Raw genomic sequence first — 23,866 nt, 5'->3', positions numbered from 1 at the left:
CTCGTTGCCACGTGGGTCACTCGTCACCCTCCCAGCACTTCTGCCGACTGCAGAGCTATTACAATAATAATGATGCTTCTCCAACGATCGCCGCGCCGTTTTATCGGCTCGCGCCAGTGACGCTACGGTGACCTTTGAAGTCCGCGTGATTCGCGTCTACTCGATGGCTTACCCACGCCGTGGCCAGTGCGATGACCTGCCTTTGTACTTTGACAGATAATCCTTTAGTCATTAACCACAGTAGATACATGACTCAAACTATAAATTTTAGGTCAAGTCTGTACGAGTTATGAGGATGGAATACATTTTATATTTACAGTATTAATAATGTCACTCTAAACATTAATTACTATCATACCAATTATAATCATACCAATTACAATCATACCAATTATAACCATTCCAATTATAATCATTCCAATTACAATCATACCAGTTATAATCATACCTAAAGTAAGTGGGCGCTTATCACATTGACTCTTTCCCGTGTCCCCTGTCCCAGCAGTCGAGTTGAACTCTCGTTGGATGACAGTCTTATATTACAGGTCTTCAATTAGGAAAGTTTCCTTAACTTGCTCGTAGGTTAGTCTTGTTGGAAATTATTGTGAAATTCACGAGCTGCCGTTGAAAAACTTCCTTTGTCGCTTTCAATTGTTTTGATTTCTTTGAGGCTTAAGTTCGTTCATGTGATTTCAATTCGATAAGTCAATATCGAATTATTCTTGCATCAAAGTGTCTTATTGACGGGTTCCATACTGATATGTCTAGTTTATTATTTTGACCCACCCTTTCTTTCTCCCATTACGCTTACTTCATTTTCTCAGGTTCTTTTTTTTGTATTAGTATTGTTTACTATTTTCTGATATTTTATTCTTTTGCATTTTATCATTTCATCTTCACGTCTCCTCTGATTTTTTTGCTTTTCTTTTTCTTGACTCATACTTCATTTCATGAGATTTTCTCTCCCATACTCATCGTCGGGATCTAACATCCAAACTCATATCCAGTTAAAATACAATAATGTATTTATCTTTAAATTTTTTCGCACTAGTGAAAATAATCATTATTTAAGTCCAAGTGCTTTTATAGGAGATGAAAGCTGACATTATTTGCTGTGATATAGATATTACAATTCTACAATACTGCGTTGAAATAAGTTATACCGGAACAATTCCGCTTTTTCACTGCCGTTATTATGGTACCTTATTTCTATTTTGTCATCCATTGTCTAAGTGCAGTTATGACTGAAATTTTTAACTTTTACAGTTTTAAAGTTATGATTCACATTTATACGACGTGTTTATGAGCTTGCCAGTGCATACTGTACCAAATTTGGACTATGTGGCTTTAAAGGTTATCAGATTATTGTCACTTATTACCTTATAATTACTAATCAATATAAAAAGTATCTTGCATAGCAGTTTTAATCTGACCGAACTAAAATTTTGAATTTTAAACTTTAATTTTTATTATTTAAAATATAGCATTATTATTTTATTTGGTATATCAATATTTATACTAAACCCAATAAACTTAAAAATCAAGAGAAAATTCGAACCCTTGTAATGATTAGGTATGACATGTCTGCAGATGTGGCTATGTGAATAGCACGTGCGCTTCCAAACCGAGATTACATTTTTCGGAGTGAACAGTGGAAGAAATTTATCTTGCGTCCATGATACTGGGTGTTTGTCCGTTGTCTTGTGATTATTCTCTGATGTTTCAACGGTGACTCTGCGTCATGCCGGGGACCCGCATTTTTCAAATATCTAGTTTATAGTGAAGTGAACCTCCACCTCCCCATACCAGTAGCGGTGCGTAAATCGAATAAAACAGGAGGTTAAGAAAAAAGTCAGTAGTAACTATCAACATCTCTTCTTCCCAGATTCCCTGAAAACCTGTTGCTGTTGCGCCTGTTCCCATTTGCTCTGCATTAGTGTATTTTCTCTCTTCACTCAGCTTCATTCGCGAGTATTTCCAGTTTAACTTGTCGACTGCTTATTGTCGGTTAATTGAGATTGAAGTCTGGTTAGTTACAAATCAAATCGTTTGACACTACTGCGAACGTTCCATCTCTTCGCATTCTCCAGTTACACTGCCTCGGCTACCCCGAGACCCGGCAATTCGTGCCTCAAATTCAGTCCTCCCACGTATCGCTAGATGACGTCACCCGCTCCAACTCAAGATTACTTTGGATATATCATCAATTCTTCATCTGTAGATCGCCGTTCACTTCATTTGAATATGTCGTGTAGTTTAGAAATTATAGGAGCGGGAAAACTTACTTGAAAATGTGTCGGTAGACATACTAGATGTCACTAGAGATGAACAAAACTAACTACCCTCTCGCTCGCTGTGTTCGTTGCATTTGTCTTTTGAATCTCGTCTCGTCATTCTCCTGTGCTTCGAGTCTCGCTGATCATTCTCGAAATAGCATTTGGTCAGCGTGGAAAGATTTAGTAATTTTGAGTAACATACATTCATTGAAATAAATAACATTATAAATGTTTAAGTGAGACAAAAAGACAAAACAGAACAATATCTTAGTTATCAAAATGTTCTGCTTCTATTATATTATGATATTACCTATGGTTATATAAATATAAAAAAACAATTAAATAAATTTGCATTTCTAAGAAACGTAAAACATAACGTTAATATCTTTTTACTTGAGATTGCACACTTGATCTCAAACATATGAAAAGAAAATTCCTAGCCTTTTAATAAGGGCTTAGTAATTAAATAAAGACTGGGGAACGGATTATTATACACTGAAAGGTGGAGATGATGTTTCAAATAGGCTACTTGATTGTTTATACATAAATAACAGTTGCCAAAGTAGATAAAAGTTCAGTCAGGTATAAACAAGGCTGCTTGACGTTCAGGACTTCGGGAATGATCAATCTCGACGTCTCGAAACACTCACAAGCAGTCTTTACATCAACGACGCGACGTATACAACATTGTCGGTGCGGGTTTTCGGCTTTGCGAGCGCTTGTAGTCTTGCTTTGTCGATCGTTGTTCATCTCTAGATGGCACCCAATACTGGACCGAACTTCTAGACGTCTTCACGCCAGAAACTAAGAAAACAATAAGGCAGGCATGTGTTAGATCTTTAAATACAATGTGCATGCTTTTTAGAAATGTCCGCTGGTGACAAAATTGGCAGAACAGATAATAAATTGATACGATTTTCTGATAGACGAAGATTAGAGTCTATTGAGTGAAAAACATAAAAATCAACTTTTTTTGTCCTAATTCTTCAAATTTCATCCACTAGTAGGCTATACTTAAATGAAGTCATTTCCATTACAGGCAATGGAGGCGCACATGGTGACGAGAGGTTAAGGTTCCAACCTACAGAGACAATCAGCATTAATGGCAGTAGGGATGGCAGTCCTACGTGTCCGCCATTTATCCCGTGGAAATATCCTGATACTATTTCTGTAAACCCAGAGTCACAGTGCAGTCGAGAGGATTAGATCAACTGAATAAACTTGAATGAAGTAGGATGAGCAAATCTGTATTTCACTGTGTGATACGCGAATCTGATAAATAATCTGTGGTATGTGTAACAATCCGCCTGTGAAGATAATCAAGCATAAACTTACAGTTGAGTCACAAAAGCAATAGTTTTTTTCTTAGTTAATCTGCTTTTTTTCAGAATAAGCACAATATTTCCGTCGATTAACCCTTCAGCACACGCCTGGGGATAAATTATATCCCAACAATATTCAAAAACATTTTCAACAATGGCTAAATGCTTGTATTATTTTCATATTTATAGAACCTCTGAAACAAATATTGTGCATTGTTGTGGCATATTATTGGTTTAGTTTCATTTTAGTTTCTGATGTGTAAGCATCGTATTTCTGATTGGGGTGAATTTTTACCCCACGAATATATTCATGTAAATTAAAATTTCACTTTAAATACCGCAGGGTATAACGAATTAGGGAACTATATTTACACCCATACTTTCAAATCAATGGCAGAACAAGACCTAAAAACTCGAAAAATTAATAATTGGCTTGATGAAGACATGAAGAAGAGTATACTGAAGGTGATGAACATGATATCGACAATGATCATTTATCATATACTGACCACAATAGTATACCCGAACAATTAACTATGGCAATAGGGATATCCTGAACTAGCACCAACAGATAGCGCGAGTGTGCATTTGTTTCCCAATATATAAACATTGAGGATTTATGTAGTGTATTAGTATATTAAATACTCTTAAAAATAACTCAAAATGCCAAATTTTTGTTGTATTCCTATATGTAAAAACCAGGGAAAGCTTTTTACCTTCAATAAGGTCCCGAAAGATTCTGAATACCGTATATGCTTTCAACCTTAAAACAGAAATATAACTATTTAAATTGCGCCTATTAAAAAAAAGAACTACTTCAAATAAGGAATTGCTGGCTACAGTTTCATTTTGGAAGAGGGCAAAGAAAAAAAAAATTAATGAAAACAAATGGAACCTCGACAGCAAGCTATGTTAGCTTAGATTGTATGCAATAGTTGGAGTCCATTTTACAATGGAACGATACTTGGCCTACAGTAAGCTCTCGATGAACTGGGATGTTTATTATCTATGACGATCCGTAATGAAAAAAATATGTAGGCTTATAAATAATATAGTCTAAGTAACTTATTGAAACCATGTTTAACTTCAAATTTTTTAAATCATCATACAAAGTTTTCAAAACAGCATGCCCTTAACCTTCAAAACGTACGAATAATCGTGATATTACTGCGATCATATTGTATCATCCTATTAAAAACTGCATTTATTCTTTCTGGAATTAGAAAAAAAAGTACGAGGAATTTAAGCCCCATAGTCCCTTACCTATAAAAAAAAAAAGATATTGGTGGCTGCATATCCTGTTTATCGCGTACGGTACCTACTTACAATACTTATGGTTAAAGAGGCAATATTCACCTTCGACAAAGATCCTTCTTTTTTTTATTCGTAGACCTCGTTCTCAAAGTTCTCGTTTAGGTTCATGAACATTCAATTTACTCGTATCTGTATTCTGCTTACTGCAGATTTCCCCATCCATCTCTTAAGAGGAATAGCTCAGTATTATACAAGTTTACGCTATTATTTATTGTAAATTAAATTACATTATGAGGTAAGAAAATACTGAATTATATTAAATTATACTAAGTTATACAAAATAATTATGAATATAATTTTGACACGCACAGAAAACCAACAAGCGGAAGAACGGTAATGAACTGTAGTATATGACATAATATAGCCCTGTGTCGTATGGAACGGTCCTGCCATCTAACGGTAAAACTTCGCATAAGATATCCCTATTGATGCTGCTGATGATGACGGTGGTGATTTATGGAGATGAAGGGATTCTATATACATAGGTAAGGATGGTACTGTCTGGCAAAAAAATGAACCCCCTCGAGACAGGAGAACAAGAGCCTGTAATATAGTCACTCATCTACCTGGCAGCAAAGGAAAAGCTCGTGAGACCAAATTACCATTGGAAATTTGGTTTTGTCTCATTGATGATGATATTATAGATGTTATTGTGAATTCCACAAATATTCATATCCATCCAATTGTAGGACGATTCAGCTAGGAACATGATGCTTCACCATCAAATCCATCAGAAATAAAGACACTTACAGATCTCTTGTAATTTGCTGGGAGCCTAAAATTATCCCTCCAGAACGTCAAAAATCTCTGGGCTAAAGATGGGACAGGTATTTCAAGAAAGTCATCCAGTGGTCATTGTGAAAGCTGCTCGAGAAGAATAGTTCGCAAAACTATTAACAAGCTTTTGTCAGATGTGTCAAAAGCTCATAATTATGTAAAGACATTTGGTTATGTTGTGTGAAAAATGTTCTAATCGTAAACCTGAGTCTGATTTCTCAGAGTAGGATGTGGTTCCGTGATTATTTTTTTACAACTACTTATTGAAAAAAAAAATGCTATAAAATGTAATTTTTAATGTGGAGCTAGAGATAAACATTTAAATTACATAAAATACAAAAAACTCATATACATAATATTGTTTCTAATATTAAAATGATGCTAAAATGTTGGGGTAAAAATATAGGGGAAACTGTTGTACCTTCAGCATCATGTGTACCTTTGAACATGTTTTGTTTTTTAATTTTTGCTGCTACCTAGAAGACTCAAACTGAAGTAGATTGTAGAGAAAGCCAATAAGTAGCTCTTATCGTAGTTTCGGTTTGATTTATTTTTTATTTATTTATTGATTTATAGGGGGAGGAGAGGAAAGGAGAGGAGGTAACCTGTTCATAGTAAGATATTTATATTACATATACGTCTTGATTATACATTTTTAACACTATATTACTTCGGAATATAAAGTATATACTGTATATGCTTTTACGTGTTAATTAACTAGGTTTCCTTGTTGACTAGTATCAGCCGGTGGACTATCATCAGAACTAGGTGTTCTTCGCGCTTTCTGATTGCGTTTCCTGTGGGGGTGTGTTTGTGTATTGTAATGTGGAGTTATAAAGTGTGTTCTGAAATTCAATTCTGTGTTGAGGATTTGATTTGGGTGTGTTTTTGTGTGCCTGTATATTCCGTATTGTTCTAGTGTGTTTAGTTCCTGGTTTTTCTGTTGGAAATGTAGAATTTCCATGTCTGTGTTGATGTCTCTGTAAGTGTGGTTAGCATTTGTGATGTGTTCTGCATATGTGGAAGTGTTTTGTAGTTTTGTTATGGCTGTGATGTGTTCTTTGTAACGTGTTTGAAATGATCTGCATGTCTGTCCTATGTAAAAGTTGTTGCGGGTGTTGCATTTGATTTAAGTTTGTATACGCCTGTGTGGTTGTATTTGTTTGTTTGTTTATTTGTGTTGTTTGTGTGTTGAGAAGCTTTTGTAGAGTATTATTTGTTCTGTATGCGATGTTGTAATTTAATTTCTTGAATGAGGTTGCAATCTTGTGTGTGATTTTGTTTTCGTATGTTAGTGTGATGTATTTTTTGTGTTCTTGTGTTTCTGTTGTATTCTTACGCTTTTTTGTGTTTATGTTTTCTCTTTCTTATTATGTTGGTGTTGTCCTTTTTCTTGCGCTATGTAATTGATTGTGTTTAGCTTTTCTTTGTAGTCACGTTGGTTCATTGATATGTTGAGTATTGTGGACCATTGTTCGGAATGCAGCTTGTTTGTGTTGTGTTGGGTGATTGGATGTGTTGTGTATGTATGTTGTTGTTGTGGGTTTTCTGTAGACTTGAATGTGTGTTTGTTGTCGACTTTTGTTATTGTGATGTCTTGAAAATTTATAGATTTGTTGTTTTCAATTTTTAATGTGTAGTGTAGCTTTGGGTGTATTCTGTATTGGGTGTATTTTCTACAACTGCTGTAAAATGTAATTTCTTAATGTGGAGCTAGAGATAAACATTTAAATTACATAAAATACAAAACACCTCATATACATAATTGTTTCTGATATTAAAATGATGCTTATTTGAAGGATTCGTAACAAGCTGTTTTTTTACGGTGACGGGTTGTTAGCCCTTCGCCCAACCCCCAAGCTGGAGGACCACCCCTCACCGGCTGTCCGCGACTGCTTATTCTATATATTCACAGCTACCCTCCATATCTGGAGGCCGTATCCTCGATCCGCAACCTGAGGACGCGCCATGCCGTGGTGATAGGGACCCACGGTTGTGAAACTTGGACTCTCACTTTGAGAGAGGAACAGAGATTAAGGGTGTTTGCGAATAAGGTGCTTAGGAAAATATTTGGAGCTAAGAGGGGTGAAGTTACAGGAGAATGGAGAAAGTTACACAACACAGAACTGCATGCATTGTATTCTTCACCTGACATAATTAGGAACATAAAATCCAGACGTTTGAGATGGGCAGGGCATGTAGCACGTATGGGCGAATCCAGAAATGCATATAGAGTGTTAGTTGGGAGGCCGGAGGGAAAAAGACCTTTAGGGAGGCCGAGACGTAGATGGGAAGATAATATTAAAATGGATTTGAGGGAGGTGGGATATGATGATAGAGAATGGATTAATTTTGCTCAGGATAGGGACCAATGGCGGGCTTATGTGAGGGCGGCAATGAACCTCCGGGTTCCTTAAAAGCCACTAAGTAGTAAGTATTAAAATGATGCTAAAATGTTGGGGTAAATATATACCCCACGTGTGCTGAAGGTATACAATTGTACGCGTGTGGTGAATAAAAACAAAAACTAAATAAAAACTTTTGCAGATTCTAGAATGGTTGAGAGGAACGATATGGAATTGAAAATCCACGTCTAATAACGCTCCTGTCGTGGATTCCAATGCAAAATATTTGTCAATAAAATTCCGGACAGATAATCCTCTTAGCATAGATTCGCGCATAAATTTTGAGGTGCCTATGAAACGTAAGAACATTAACTACAATCTGACTTTCTGATACAAATTGTTTATTATTATTATTTTAATATAGAATTCCTATATCGTTTTATCACATAAGACAAGTAGTAGTACGTCGACACTTTTGAAAGAATTTAAAGAAGCTAAATATTTGATTTCCCAGCATGGATGCAAAGAACATTAGTGTACTTTCTACGCATGCAAGAGGCGTTCTTATCTACCCGATATTTTAATGATACACACAGTCTTGTAATTAGCATCAGTGGCGTTACTGAACCTCGATAGTGATGGAAACACCCTATATATCATTACTTTCTAAAGACTCACGTGGAGTTGCAATTTCTCCTACATTCCTTTATACTAGCTGCATGCTGTAAATTTGCGATGCGGAAAATATCAAGTGCATGTAACTTAGAAATGCATCTGGGCCGCGGACTGGTGTTCAAATGATAACATGTTTATAAAGACACAATTCCTCGTGCGAGAAGGAATTTATATTTTTCATATTGTTATTCTACTAACGTACCTTGAGCACAGGCACTGTTACTTTTGTCCCAGCACTTGTGCTTTAATAGCGTACCGGTAATAATTAATTATTAATGTAATAATTCTTATTGTGATCTTTTGCGTGGGAAAATTATGTTTTTCAGTATCTTTATTAGCATTTTTTGTTAAACTATAGGCTTACTTTACTGTAGAAATGCCACTTTATTTTGGTGAAAAGTAAAAAAAAAAAATAAAATAAATGAAAGATCTTGTATCTTAGTGTAAGCTAGCTACAATAGGCCTATTTACAATACAATTAATGATCCAAAAAGCTTTATTAATTATTTGCAGTAAGTTATAACGCCACAGGAAATACATATTTATTTCATTGAGTATATGCTGATGAACATTCAACTTTATACATATTTTTATATTTTTGAGGAAAGGGTGATGCAACCGACCATACCTAAATTGCGATCTTAGATCTATTGTACAACCGATATCTTAGTCTGTTATCAAACAGTGTCTGAGATAAAAGTAATGGTGCTCATCAGTGACATTAAGAGAGCTCTCTTGGTTTCAAGAAATTACAACTGATATATTTGAATCTGATAGCAGAGAACTACTGAGTCACAAAATATGGGATGAAGTTTCCTCTTCCTCTTAAGGTTTGGTTGTCAACAAGTCCTAAAAAGTGAAGTTTTTTTTATGAGGAAATGGCCTGTTAAAAGACGAACACTTACTCTGACACGTTTCCTGGACTCCTCTTAAAAGTTCGTTGTTCCTCTTATGGATAGTTTATATAAGAATGAGTTATTTGGTTTCTCTTTGTGTTTCTCCATAGAACGACTTGTTTCTTAAGGACTTTCTTATTCATAAATTTGCTTACTATTGTAGGAAGGGAAAAACATGTTCATGACAAATGAAACTTTGATCTGTGCTCTTCTTTGTTAGGAAATCTCCATCGTATCCTTTAGGACCCGGTACCTATATCAACTGTCCTACTTGGGCTAATTACCTGATTGGGTTTTCCCCAACCGTAAAGGCCTCCCCACACCGACGTGAAATATTCGCAGCGGTGGCGATTGTTTCGCTTCGCTAAGTTGCCACCGGCTCAGTGTACCTTGCGGTATATGAGTGTGCCCACACCGACGCGAAAGTATCGCCGGACGGCTGCGAATCTGCAGCGTTGAAATTTAGATTCGCCGCCTGCGCGGTTTTTTTTTTTCGCTGCCACCGCGAATTTTATGATGGCGTTCTGTGAGAAATTGATTGAAATTGTAAGGAAACATCCAGTTTTATACGATTTATTCTAGAGGATTACAAGTAAGTAAGGAAAAAGGACAATATGAGATGCAATCCAATTGGAATTAAAAGAAATTGGCAAGTTATTCAAATCTTTAACAATCTTAAGAGAGAAATTCTAGCCTACATACAGCCTGTCTATAAACAATAATTTCATATTCGCTCTCTGTTGTCTTTTTATCAGCCCCTCAGAATATCATAGCACTGTTTAGTACAGAAATGTTACTAGAGAACCTGCCTGTATGAAATTTGTGTCATTTAACATCTTACTAAGGTTCAATAGTTCAAAGTTAATAATTTTCTTCCTTTAGGAAAGGTTTCATTCTTAAAAGCAAATATAAGCCTGCATTTAATAGCAATTTTTGTCAAAACTAATCTGATTAAGTCAAAATGCAAGGGTCTTATCTGTATAGGAACAAAATAATTAGAAGTCATTTGTACTCATTTTAAACTAAGATATGAACGTTTTCGACTCAACTGAGTCTTCTTCAGACCATAGTGAAAACTATTGAACTATAGATGTACATATAAATAACCAAGTGCAATGTGAACCATTATAAGACAAGGTGAATGTTAAGACAAGTTAAAACACATTAATAAAATAACATTATACATATCTAAACTATTATACAAGTTAAAATAAATCTGATATCCATTATGGCTTTTAAAAATTAATCTCATTCATATTTTATTCCTATGAAATACTCTGGAAACTTTTATGTTAGCTAGCATAGAAGAGTGGTTTCAACAATGATAAATAGGCATATTAATTGTTTTCATGAACTCTTACGAATGCGCGCAGTATTTCCTAACATTAGTACTCGCGTGTGGTGTCACTACAGCTCAATTAATAATCAGTGTTTTAGACGTAATATTTTTATTTTATTATGTGATATTTGTTTAGATAATGTTAAAATAAGCGACTTGTAATTAATCTTCAAATGTTAAATATAATACATCTTGATTACACAACTTTTAACACTGTATCACTTCGGAATATGTATTATATGACTTTCTTGTGTTAAATTCTATCGTACCTGGTTTACAAGTTTCGATCTATTATGGGTCATCCTCAGAACTGGTCGTTGTTGGTCTTGGCGCCTCTTGTTTTATTTCCTGTGAGGGTGTGTTCGTGTGGTGTAATGTAGAGTCAAAGAGTGTGTTCTGAAATTGAGTTGTGTGTTGATAATTTCATTCTGCTGAAGGGTGAGTTTCATATGTTGAAATTCCGAAAATTTCGCGTATGCAACGGCAAATCATGTCGTAGCTCCTATGATAATCAATCGTACTGTTATTTTTATGATTCGCAGATCATTGTCTGAGGAAAGCATAGAAAAAAATTTGAAATCACAGGTTTTGGTTGTAACGTCTCTTAGGTAGAGTGACTCTATGGATCGATGGGTGTAGACTAACCAATTCGCTCTATGATGATTCCAAAGGAGGTACTATTGGCGAGTGATTATGTTTAGCCAACGTTAGGACAAGGTCATTTCAAAGCGGTTGCACTATCCAAGGAGTTTCATAGAGCGGATTGGGCTGCCGCATACAGGTTCCTAGCCAGTCGAGCAATTTTCGTCTCCGCCACCGTTTTCAAAAACGTGGGGGAAAAATTCTAACTTCGAAGTGATCTGTTGAAATAGACATTTCGCAACGGGAATTACCCATTTGCCCTGGTGAACCAGGTATCCGAAATTAGCTTCGTTCAAAGTTGTGTTAAGCCGAAAATTTATTAAAGAATTCAAGTGAGCAATAATTTTATGGACAAATTTATGTGTGCATATGATATTTCTTTTTAACTTTCAGTATTTTATAAATAGTGTAGGTGGGTATATCCAGAGTTGTGTGTAACTAATAAATAGCAAATGCCATAGTTACTTACTTATGGCTTTTAAGGAACCCGGAAGTTCATTGTCGCCCTCACATAATCCCGCCATCGGTCCATATCCTGAGCAAGATTAATCCAGTCTCTACAATTATAACCCACCTCTCTCAAATCCATTTTAATATTATCCTCCCATCTACGTCTTGGTTGGGGCTGGTTGGCGCAGTTGGTATAGCGCTGTCCTTGTATGCCCGAGGTTACGGGTTCGATCCCGGGCCAGGTCGATGGCATTTAAGTGTGCTTAAATGCGACAGGCTTATGTCAGTAGATTTACTGTCATGTAAAGAACTCCTGCGGGACAGAATTCCGGCACACCGGCGACGCTGATATAACCCCGGCAGTTGCGAGCGTCGTTAAATAAAACATAACATTTAACATTCTACATCTTGGCCTCCCCAAAGGTCTTTTTCTCTCCGGTCTCCCAACTAAGACTCTATATGCATTTCTTAATTCTCCCATACGTGCTACATGCCATGCCCATCTCAGACGTCTGGATTTAATGTTCCTAATTATGTCAGGTGAAGAATACAATGCGTGCAGTTCTGCGTGTCTAACTTTCTCCATTTTCCTGTAACTTCATTCGTTTTAGCCCCAGATAGTTTCCTCTAAGTTGTGAAAATAAAAATAAAATTACATCTTTCAATATTTAATATATTTATACACAATTTAAGGAATATTAAATAATGTTACATATTTTTAGTTTTCCATCGTCTTCTGTTTGTTTTAGAACTCGATGTTGAACGGGTAGTGTTTGTGATCCTTCACCCTGCAAAGGAAAATAAATATTTTATAACATTACAATTCTTCTTTATTAATATGCAAAAATACATATTACAACTATAATAATGAGAAATAATTGATAAAATAAGATTGCTTTTATGTTTTTATTTAATACATTATAAGATACTTAATGCCTCTGTTTGAGGTTCTGGCTGATTATTGTCAGGCAGTACACCTCACTTGACGATATGTGTCAGAGAAAGAACAATTTTATTGTTTCTATGCATCTGAAGTCTAATTAGTGTACATGTAGCGACGATGTATGTAATGGAGGGGGAAAGAAATTGGCCACCGTACCCCATTTCTCCAGGCCTAGTTGACTCATAAGTGGTGTTTTGTTAATATCACTTGTGACGTTGAGGCCTGTCTTCGGACAGTTGACTAAACAAGATACTTAAATTATTATTAGAACTTTCGTCATGAAACAGGTTTCGTTCAGGTAAATGCCTTCGCACTTTTACTGTTATGAATCGAAAGCCGTTTTCGAAGAAATTGTGTGTACATCTCTCCTGAATCGAGCGTGGTAAGGTTTTGTGTTGTGTAGTATAGATAGATAACATAGGCTGAAGGAACGTCAAGGTTAGAACATTAGTATAAATTTGACTTCTATTCAGCGCAGTTCATTTGAGTTCGTGGCAGGCTGTACATATAGGATGTTCATTTATGAAATGTATTTTACGAAGAAATTGTACGAAAATGTCGCGATATATTTTGGCGTTCAACAACCATTTTCTTCAACAATTCATAATTTAACGAAACAAGAGAAAGCGACTCATTTGAAAACAATACAGGAAGCCCATAAATTGCGTTCTGGCTGGAGAAAAACTCGATGACATAGTTTATAGGCTAGAACAGTCTCGCACGAAATCTTAAGAAAGCCCAACGGGTAGATGTATCGAAGGTATCAGGTTGAAAGCGACGAAATTGTTACAACTAAATCCTTATCAGATAACAGTCGTTCATGAATTGAATGAAATGGACTACGTGCCTAGCGTTCCATCCTATCGATAGAGACAAATCTATCGTGTGTCCAGAAATCTTTTCAAAAGATATGAAACGTGCCCGCAGGCTGGCTGTTACTTGCCCTTGTCACATTTTGAACGGAGCCGTACTAAGTGAAACCTGTTTGTAGGCGTACAGTCGTTATGTTAGGCTTATAACAGAAAAGAAGACTATTCAGAAGCATTATAGGGACTTCATATGGCCATCATTTGAACTGGAAACACATTAAGAACATATTATAGGAAACAAAAATATTATCAAATGAATTAATTTGTAGATATTGTAATAGTAATTACTAGAGCGGTGCAGACGGAGCACATGACAGACAGAATGGCATCATAGCAAGGGTTCCGACGTTACTCGGCGTGTTCCCTGTGTACAAGCGACGGTCAGGTACACGATGTGTTGACGTACAGACGACACAGTTCCCTAACGTTTCTGCAATTAATTTTCTACAGATACTTTAATAAGATATCAAAATTGCAAAACTAATTAACCATTTCATCCTAAACAAATAATATATACTTTACATGTATGATTTCATACAGAACGCAAACAAAATCACTGTTTATTTGTAACGGGTTCATGATATTCTATTCGCAAAAGAACTTGAACTATTGTTTTTTGTCTTTTTCTTTTCCTTACAATGAATGTGAGTTATTAATGCACATGTTATACGTTATCACCTTTCTTCCAAATATTGTTACAGTGCACAACAAATGACATTTGTAAGTTATTAACAGAAAACGATTATCGTCTATCTGATAGCATGGCCTTATATGTGGAGAAGCTTCTTTCTACGTCTGTTGAAACAACTGGGGCATACGTAAAATCCTGTGCAACATCTTTTTAAACTTCTGTTAGTTCTTCAAAGGAATCCTTATCTCCAGAAATACTGTCACTAATCTTGCAAAGTTTATAATATCCACCATTTTTTTTCAACATATTTGTTATTTTCGCAGATATTATTTTAGCAATTTTATCGTCTACTTGAGTCACTTTCTTCCAGATATTTCGCAATAGGAAAAACTGATCAATCAGTTTTGTACCAGACTTTTCTAAAGCTGTTATGCAATCACGAATAAACCCGTAATTCGATTCAATGTATTCCAATTGTTGTTTTATGCTTGAATCAACCAACAGACGCTGGGCTAGTGGTATTGCAAATGCATCTTTCACACCAAATGATTGAATAACATTCTGGACCTGGTCGAAATATTTACAGTAATAAATGCAGGCCTTCAATCAGGAATCCCATCGAGTAAGTATAGGAGAAGGAGGAAGAGATACACCAGGACATATCTTCTTGAATGCTTAACAAAATGCATCACACATTTCTTCATGGAACACGGATGAAGAACTATGACCCTGCTCACATTTTTCGCCTTTTTTTTTTTCAACTTCATGAGGGCACGTTTGTGTACATCCCTATTTACATGTCTTAGAATATTACATGCTCTATTTACTGAAACTGATATTTTACACAATTTGCAGAATAGTTTATCTTCGCTGCAACAAAAAAAATATCACCATATTCGGAAATAAGTCTCTTAAACTTCGCCGAACGAATTTTCTCCCCCTTAGGCATCGTAATACTAGAACCGAACTGTTCTCATGTTCCTTCAGTATTGACGTTTGCTTTACTAAGCTGTACCTACTGCTTGCAGCTATCCTGTGTAACGCAGAGTCAGACCTCTGCGGGTACACAAGGTGAATTTACAACCCTTGCCCTGTTGCCGTCGTGTCGAAAAACTGCTCCCTTTGCACTGCTGTAGTAATTACAATAATTCATAAAAACTCTTCTTTAGGGACTAATAAAATTGATACTAATAATAATAATAATAATTAATGTTATAGAATTTAATGTTCTGAACGCTCCAGGAAAATACCAGAATTAATGTTAATTTTTAGCATATTTAGAATTGTAAAAGAAACTGTTGTATTGTCCTCGATGCTCTTGGATTTTACGATGGGCCTAATGCTTTAATCCTTTAATTTTTCAAACAATATAGACTCACGAAAAATGTAGAGGATATCATTGCGCTGCCAAAAGTATCAACTTTTTGTTCGTTCTTTATATATGTAGGTTACAAAATGGCAAATAGTTTATTAATATAAAAGATAAAGCTATGAAAACTCTGAATGATAAGTTTACAATGTAGTTACGAAAAGATTGATCTAAAGTGAATTTACAACTATTAATAAATTATAAGTACGATTCGGATAAAGTAACTATAAGTATAGGCATCCTTGGTCCGTGCGTTTTGTTTACTTATTTACAAATAGCTTACAGAGAACCCGGAGGTTCATTGTCACCCTCACATAAGCCCGCCATCGGTCCCTATTCTGAGCACCATTAATTCAGACCCTACCATCATATAACACCTCCCTCAAATCCATTTCAATATTATCCCCCCTTCTACGTCTCGGCCTCCTCAATGATCTTTTTCCCTCCGGCCTCACAACTAACACTTTATATGCATTTCTGGATTAGCACATACGTGTTACATGCCCTGCCCATCTCAAACGTCTGAATTTAATGTTCGTAATTATGTCAGATGAACAATATAATGCGTGCAGTTCTGCGTTGTGTAACTTTCTCCATTCTCCTGTAACTTCATCCCTCTTAGCCCCAAATATTTTCCTAAGCACTTATTCTCAAATACCCTTAAAGGAGCAGTCCGCGATAAAATTAAGTTGGCTTTAATCAACCTCATTCTAGTGCCGAGGTCATGGAAAGCATGGGGCTCTACCTCCATGCCCCCCAAGTGCCTTCATGGCATGTTATGGGGATACCTTTACCTTTTTTTTTAATCAAACACGTTTTTCAGTCTAAGTAAAATGTAATTTGTCGCATGTCAATGCGAGGCATGGTTCTTGAGTTACTGACTCCGCACAAATACTTATGACGTCACAGCCACTGAACTGGTGTGATTGCGTAGTAGACCGAGAACATCGACGAGTGCAGCGCAGCGCAGCGCTTTGTATTAAAATAAATAATCTTCTCTCGCCTAGTAAACGTGAACAGAATTTCGGACTTAGTTATGATTGTGTGAAGTCATGTTTTGCTTTTCATTTAATCATAAAACCAGCACATACCAATGTTGTGGTTTTATGTAGACGTATTTTCTTTTATATGAACGATTTTGAACTACAGTAGACTAAACAGAAGAAATTGTATCGTAATACAGTTCGTGTTCAGAGGGAACAACAAAAACATAACATGAAGAAGGGGTATCATTTCATGTATTTCCAAACAGAGAAAAGTTACCGCTAATATTTAAAACATGGGTAAAGAAAATCAACAGAAAAGGTTTTACACTATCGAAAACTACTGTTGTGTGTTCCAGTCATTTCCGTGAAACTGATTTTGAAGAATCAACTTTACTAAAAAGACGTTTAATGAAAGACAATAGAACTCCTATGGAAATTAAGAAAACGTCTGTCCCTTTCCTATTTTTGAAAGGAGAATCTCCCCAAGATAGTTCTGATCTACGCGCTCCTCTGCTTATAAATGAAAGGTCGTCGTCGAAGAAGCAATAGCAAGTCGCAGTGATGCACCTATAGCTGAAAATATTGACGTGATGAGGCTGAAAATTCACAGGAACCTAATATAAATAAAGTTGTGCAGTGTGAGATAGGGTGCGAGAAGCTAAGAAATGTGTGTGGTGAATCAGATGTGGGGGAGCAGAAACTGACTTAGAGACATGTTTTCAAATAGAAGAAGAAACTTCAAATTCTAATTCATCAGATTCCGAGGACGCTGCACATGAAACAGAAAGTAAATAGGGAGTCAAAAAGTTTTTTTTTTTTTTTGGTCAGCGTTACAAATTTTGTTTTTCTTCTGTAATATTTGTCATTCCTCTTTTACAAATATTTGGTAGAAACAATAGGACCATTGCTGAAAGTTAATGCAGTGTGCCAGAATGCCCGTAATTGGGAGTGGAAGTCCGAACAGAGGTGAAGCATAGCAGTGAGTTCTGCGTTATACTTGTGCGATATAAGATACAAATTGTTTGAAAAATTTTCAAAAACTTTACAACTATGTTCAATTGGCAAGACATTTTATAAAATATTTTCAAAATTCGTAGAACCAACAGTCAGATGTACTTATTTTCAGATTCATGAACAACTTATCAATCCCCTAAAAGATAAAAACGTGCGAATCGCGGTGATGGCCAATTTTACTCACCTAGTTACAGTGCAAAATATGTGACTTACAGTGTAATGGACCTCGATTCAGATAAGATTATAGACTTCGTAGTTCTGCAAAAAGGTCTAATTGTAGGCGAAGCAGCATGCGAAAAAGTTCTAGATCGTCTAAAAGAAAAAAATGAACAGTACCCTCTTTCTATCGGACCGCCATAGAGGAATTAGGAAATTGATAAGAACCAAATATGAATGGATGGGCTATCAATTTGACATTTGGCACATGGCAAAAAGCTTAAAGCCGCCGCACAAATGTGGAAGAAGAGCAACATAAATCACCTATGTGGTCTTGTGCTACATGTGAAGGTGATTCTGACGACTTAGAAGACAGATTCATGTTTGTAATATACACGAATGGGGAGAAACAGAGACATAATAAAAAATGTGCACATATTCACCCATACAATAGTGAGAGGGAATGGATCGAACCTGGATCCAGCGATTACAATGTTCTGAAAAAAGTTGTATGTAACCCTGCCCTTTTGAAAGACTTAAATCAGACTAATCAATTTTGTCACACCAACAAATTTGAATCATACCATAACGAGAGATTGCTTTACACTCCTAAGAGAAAACACTTTCCATATGGTGGAATGGTAACAAGAACTATGATTGCGATAATGGACCATAATTACAACGTGAAAAGAGATGTAACTGGCTCCAGACTTCAGTACTCTAAAGCCACTAAACGATGGGTAGAAGACAAAACATACAGCTGGAAGAAAAATGCGTGGAGAGAAGATACTAAATAGAAAAATGTCTTGAAAGTAGTTCTGGTTATCAACTGCCGCAATACGATGATCCACATGTTTTAGAGGTTCCCCCAAACATAGCTTCGTGCCTAAACCGTGTGACTCAACAACTATGACGCAATAGAATAATATAAACCATGTACTAATTTATTGTTGACGTGAGATAAACACGTATTTTCAGTCCATTCATAACGAATATTTCACGTCTCACATACTTTCACTCACTCAGTGAAGGCGTTGACTTACAGTCGGACACTAAAGTCTACATACACCCTAAAAATAACACTTAAATTCAAAATCAATAAAGAAAATATTATGTATTCACTTTCTGTGACATAAACAGACATTTTAGGAAATGAAAAACAACATATATGCTGCATTATTAATAACAATTCCATATAATAACATCTTAAGCACACAAAAGAAAAACCGTTCAGGTACAAAAGTCAACATACATTTTGATTATTTTTACTTTCAGGCACCATTTAATATTTTGTATGTCCACTTTTTGCTTCTATCACAGCTTCTAAACGTCGAGGCATAGATTCCACCAATTTTTTTGTGTCCGCTAATGTAAATTTATTCCACTCTTTCACTAAGGCAGCTTTCAAATCCTTCTTGCCTTTTCTTTTGTATTTTTTTTATCCTCTGTTTTAGTTCCCCCCAAAGATGTTCAATTGGGTTGATGTCTGGTGACTGGGGAGGCGAATGCAACTGTTTTGGTACATTGTAAATTAGCCATTCTTTTACGACAATGGCCGTATGCTTGGGGTCATTGTCTTGCTGAAACACTCAGTCTGTTCCTAGCCCCAGTTTCTCAACAGATTGTTTCAAATTCTCCTTTAATATGGTGAAATACTTCCATTTATCCATAATATCCTCAATAAATACTAAATTCCCAACCCCAGCTCCAGACATGCAACCCCATACAAGAATATTTCCACCACCATGCTTCACTGATGGGACAAGATTTTTCTTTTTCAAACTTTCATTCCTTTTTCGCCAGAGCTTTTGCTTTCCATCATACTGAAAGATGTTGAATTTACTCTTATCCGTGAAGAACACTGTATTCCAGTTTGGATGCAGAGTTACAAATTCTAGGCGCTTCTGTTCATTTACCATGCTTATGAATAGTTTTTTCCTTGCTGTTCTACTTTGAAACTCATGCTTTTTCAGAAGTCTTCGTACTGTGATGGGATGAACAATATTTCCAATAGTATTTGCGACATCTACCGCCAACTCCGTAGCTGTAATTTTGGGATCTGAATTCACTTTTCTAGTGATGTGTCGTTGCTCCCTGTTAGATAATTTTGTTGGTCTTCCACATTTAGCTTTGTTTTCTACACTACCTCGATCATTGTAGTTTCTTATTACGGTTTGGACACTTGCATGGCTCCTTCTAACAATTTCCCCAATTTTACGCAGTGGAAAGGTATTTTTATTGAGTTCAATTATATTTTTTCTCACTTCCACTGGTATTTCAGTTCTTTTTGGATCCATGATACGCGATCAAATTATGTATTGTAATACACAGCTACTGTATCAACAAACTGCACCAATTTTACTGTGTTCACTGCAACGTCTCTCCTACAACTGACGAAAGAATCGAAGTGTATGTTGACTTCTGTACTTCAGTAAACACAAACAGTTGCATCTATCAAGCTTGTAGTGCAAGATACTGGTCTGAATACCTTGGTTTTTGTTGTTATGGAAGTGAACGCAGACATAGAGTTTCACGTTAACATCTGTGCATTCAGAGTTGTACAAGATATGCTAAAAATGGGGGTGTATGTAGACTTTAGTGTCCGACTGTAGGTTATAATGGATCGACATATTAAACCTTTTCAGTTTGAACCCTTACCAGACCCAAGTTGTTCTAATCACTATGAGTACAAAATTCAAAATGGGTAAGTTATTATTATTATTATTATTATTACAGTATATGCATGTGATAGGTCCTGTGTTAATAATAACTGACTGTAACGTATGAATATATATTTACTCGTTCTACGCTGTATGTGAAACGGAACTACAACGCAGTCTAATGAAGCGATCAGTGGTTATGACGTCAGAGCTTGCAGTAAGACCTTTAATATTTCGCAAACTAAAAGGCGTACAGCGATGCGACAAACGCCGTTAATCCAAGGATTACTTTGGTAAACATCCTATAATATAATCGAAATATGGAATTTTATCGCGGACTGCTCCTTTAACCTCTGTTCCTCTCTCAAAGTGAGAGTCCAAGTTTCATAATCATACATAACAACTGGTAATACAACTGTTTTATAAATTCTAACTTTCAATTTTTTTTTTAGAGCAGATTGGATGACAAAAGTTTCTCAACCGAATAATAACAGGCATTTACCATATTTATTCTGCATTTAATTTCCTTCTAAGTATCATTTATATTTGTAACTGTTGCTCCAAGATATTTGAATTTTTCCACCTTTCAAACGGTAGAGTGCATTTTGTTTACAAGCATTAATTAGGGCTGTATTGTCCATTCACTGATGTTTTAGCTAAAGGATGGGGAGCGCTCTTCCCAGCAGTTAATGTTTGTAAAAAACGCACGTACCAAGGATGCTTATCCTGATACAGCTACTTTATCCGAACTGTACTTATAAATTAACGCTATGTATTAATCATATATAAGGTTTGGTGACCAAAAAGAAGATAATTTTTGTGAAACCCCGAAAACACCTTTAGATATCTAAATTATAAATACTAAATAAAACATTCTGCAGTTAAAATATAACGTATTACATTAAATGAACTCTCTTGGATATGAAAAACTTACTGTACGAAATCACATATTCTTTTATCCCTGTTCAATGAATCCATAATAGCTACATCTTCGGGACGTAATTCAAAACTGAAGACATCGATATTTTGCTGAAGGCGAGATTTGTTCGCTGATTTTGGAACAGGAACAACTCCATGCTGATTCTGAAATAATAGTAATAGTAATAATAATAATAATAATAATAATAATAATAATAATAATAATAATAGTAATGATAATGATATAATAGTAAATTTGTAATTAATAAACAAAGCATTCAAATGAAACTGTGACATCATTTTTATTATACCGTATTAGAACATTGCAGTTACATTTATCGAAAATTCTAAAGTAAGCAGCTCTTCCCAATTTTCACACAAGAGATATCAATTTTTTTTCTACTACAATTTGTATATTACTTGCAACACTTGGTATTAGAAGAGATGGACACATACGGAATTAAGTGGTTGGGAAAATGGATTTGGTCGTTTATAATGACCGTAACGAATAAGATACCTTTCTCACTCTACATGTTTGTTCACTTCAAGACGAAATGAGAACTAGCATTCGAAACGTCGTGAATTTCTATATTGGTCATCAACAATGAAAAACCCCAAGTCTCACCTCTTCCGAGTAGTCTACCACTGCTTTCTCCCTCACCTAGTACGGTAGGCCTACTTGATATTATGGTAATTGGATAAGAAATAGAAGTTGTTCAAAAGAAAGTTATATTTTGAAGTTTTACTATAACTTAAAAAAGATAAGTGTATTCTTCAGGCAATAGCATTTGTTAACTTATCTTAAAAAATTTAATATGCCTGCCATGTTGTTCAACAAACGACATTATTTTATCGGCACTAAGGTCAGAATTTTCCGGTACAAGTATTTGAATATCTTAAATTTGTTGTGAAATATAAAATGACAAATAATTGACATGCATAGGGTGATTCAGGGAACACTTTTACTAATTCCAAAGCCAAAAATATGTTGGGATGACAATCCTAGGATGATATAGAGAACATTTAAATTAGTTCTAAAGTCAAAAATATCTATGAATGATAATCCTAGGATGATGTAGGGAACATTTATATCAGTTCTAAGGCTAGAAATATATTTGGATGACATTCCTTGGATGATGTAGGGAACATGTGTATTAATTCTAGAGCTAAAAATGTTAAGATGACAGTCTTAGAATCAGGGGCGGCTCGTCCATAAGAGCTGCGGAGCTGCAGCACTCCCTGCTTTGACAGGAAAATAAAAATAATATTTATTTTAATTTGTAGAAGAATTATTGTTACAGCTTTTATTGGTAAATTGCTTTATATTTCATCTGGCCGGGATTATGTACTATTACCTTAAGCATAATCTTTTTAGCGCGTCGACTGTACTGGAATTGAAACTGCATTCAAAGTCGTCCTGGGATCTGCAGGGTGGGACAGATCATAGAGAGTGTCTCTTGCTTGGTCAGGTGGTAGAGAAGTGAAGGGAGGCAGAGGGAAACTGCCGCTGTTTAAAACCCATATTTCGCTGCAGTGGCTTGCAGAGCCAGGCGACAAGGGAAGATCTTTCCTCCCCTCCCACACCGCTATTGTAACGCTACGTCAAATGGATTCTCTATTCCCTTGAAACTTAATGACAAATTTTTTATTTTCTTTTCACATACTTATTGTTGTGGAATCTTATAGAGTTAATATAACGAAATTAATATTTCCTTTTGCCTTATTATTACGTATATATCCAGCCTCCAGCAGAACCTAATATTTGCCTTAACTCAAAATTATTTCACGAGTATAATCCTTTTGATATAGCATGTAAAATACGAAATAGACTTCTTTTCCAGTTTTAGAAAATTGTTGACCATCAGTATATCTGAGTGTTGCTTTGGTGTGACGTTTTAGTATCGTAACTTAACCAGTGCAAATGTGCAAGCATGAGTGTGTGTGAATTACATAATATTAATTTTATTTTTCTCAACTTTCCCTCGGGGAGAAAATTTATGTAATGAAGTAAAATTAAAGGGTCGTTCGTTACCCAACTTATATCTTACTCAAGCTTCATCCAGCCGAAATAGTGCATATATGTAAGGAAGTATAATAATGAAATTTACGCTAAGCATTTGTGGTTGCCTCCTCTTTGGTGGTGATACTGCATAGACTAGGAGTGGTGTGACAGATTTAGACATTTGCCCCTAAAAATTAAAAAGCACGAATCTTCGCAATTTCACCAGAAAAATGTTGTTTCATTGGCTATATTAGGCAAAACTAATATTGCTGCGCAATTGAG

The 23,866-nt window shown here is 35.7% G+C and overlaps 1 protein-coding gene across 3 annotated transcripts in view; it reads right to left on the bottom strand.

Annotated features, from left to right (window-relative positions):
* Positions 1–12,688: 12,688 nt before the first annotated feature.
* The window catches only part of LOC138697725 (aldo-keto reductase family 1 member B1-like), a 57,449-nt gene continuing 46,271 nt past the window's right edge, over positions 12,689–23,866 (bottom strand). For 2 of the 3 annotated variants that reach the window (XM_069823209.1, XM_069823216.1), the window contains exons 6-7: positions 21,599–21,747; positions 12,689–12,824 (exon numbers count right to left, since the gene is read on the bottom strand). In XM_069823209.1, the coding sequence (XP_069679310.1) occupies positions 12,782–12,824; positions 21,599–21,747 (192 nt within the window). In that variant the 3' untranslated portion in view covers positions 12,689–12,781. The remainder of the gene's footprint in view (positions 12,825–21,598; positions 21,748–23,866) is intronic. The other variant, XM_069823225.1, reaches the window with a different exon arrangement.

This window comes from Periplaneta americana, chromosome 1 (assembly GCF_040183065.1).
Source record: "Periplaneta americana isolate PAMFEO1 chromosome 1, P.americana_PAMFEO1_priV1, whole genome shotgun sequence".
Lineage (NCBI taxonomy): Eukaryota > Metazoa > Arthropoda > Insecta > Blattodea > Blattidae > Periplaneta > Periplaneta americana.
The sequence above is the reverse complement of the archived record's forward strand: the minus strand, read 5'-3'. Positions and strand labels throughout refer to the sequence as shown.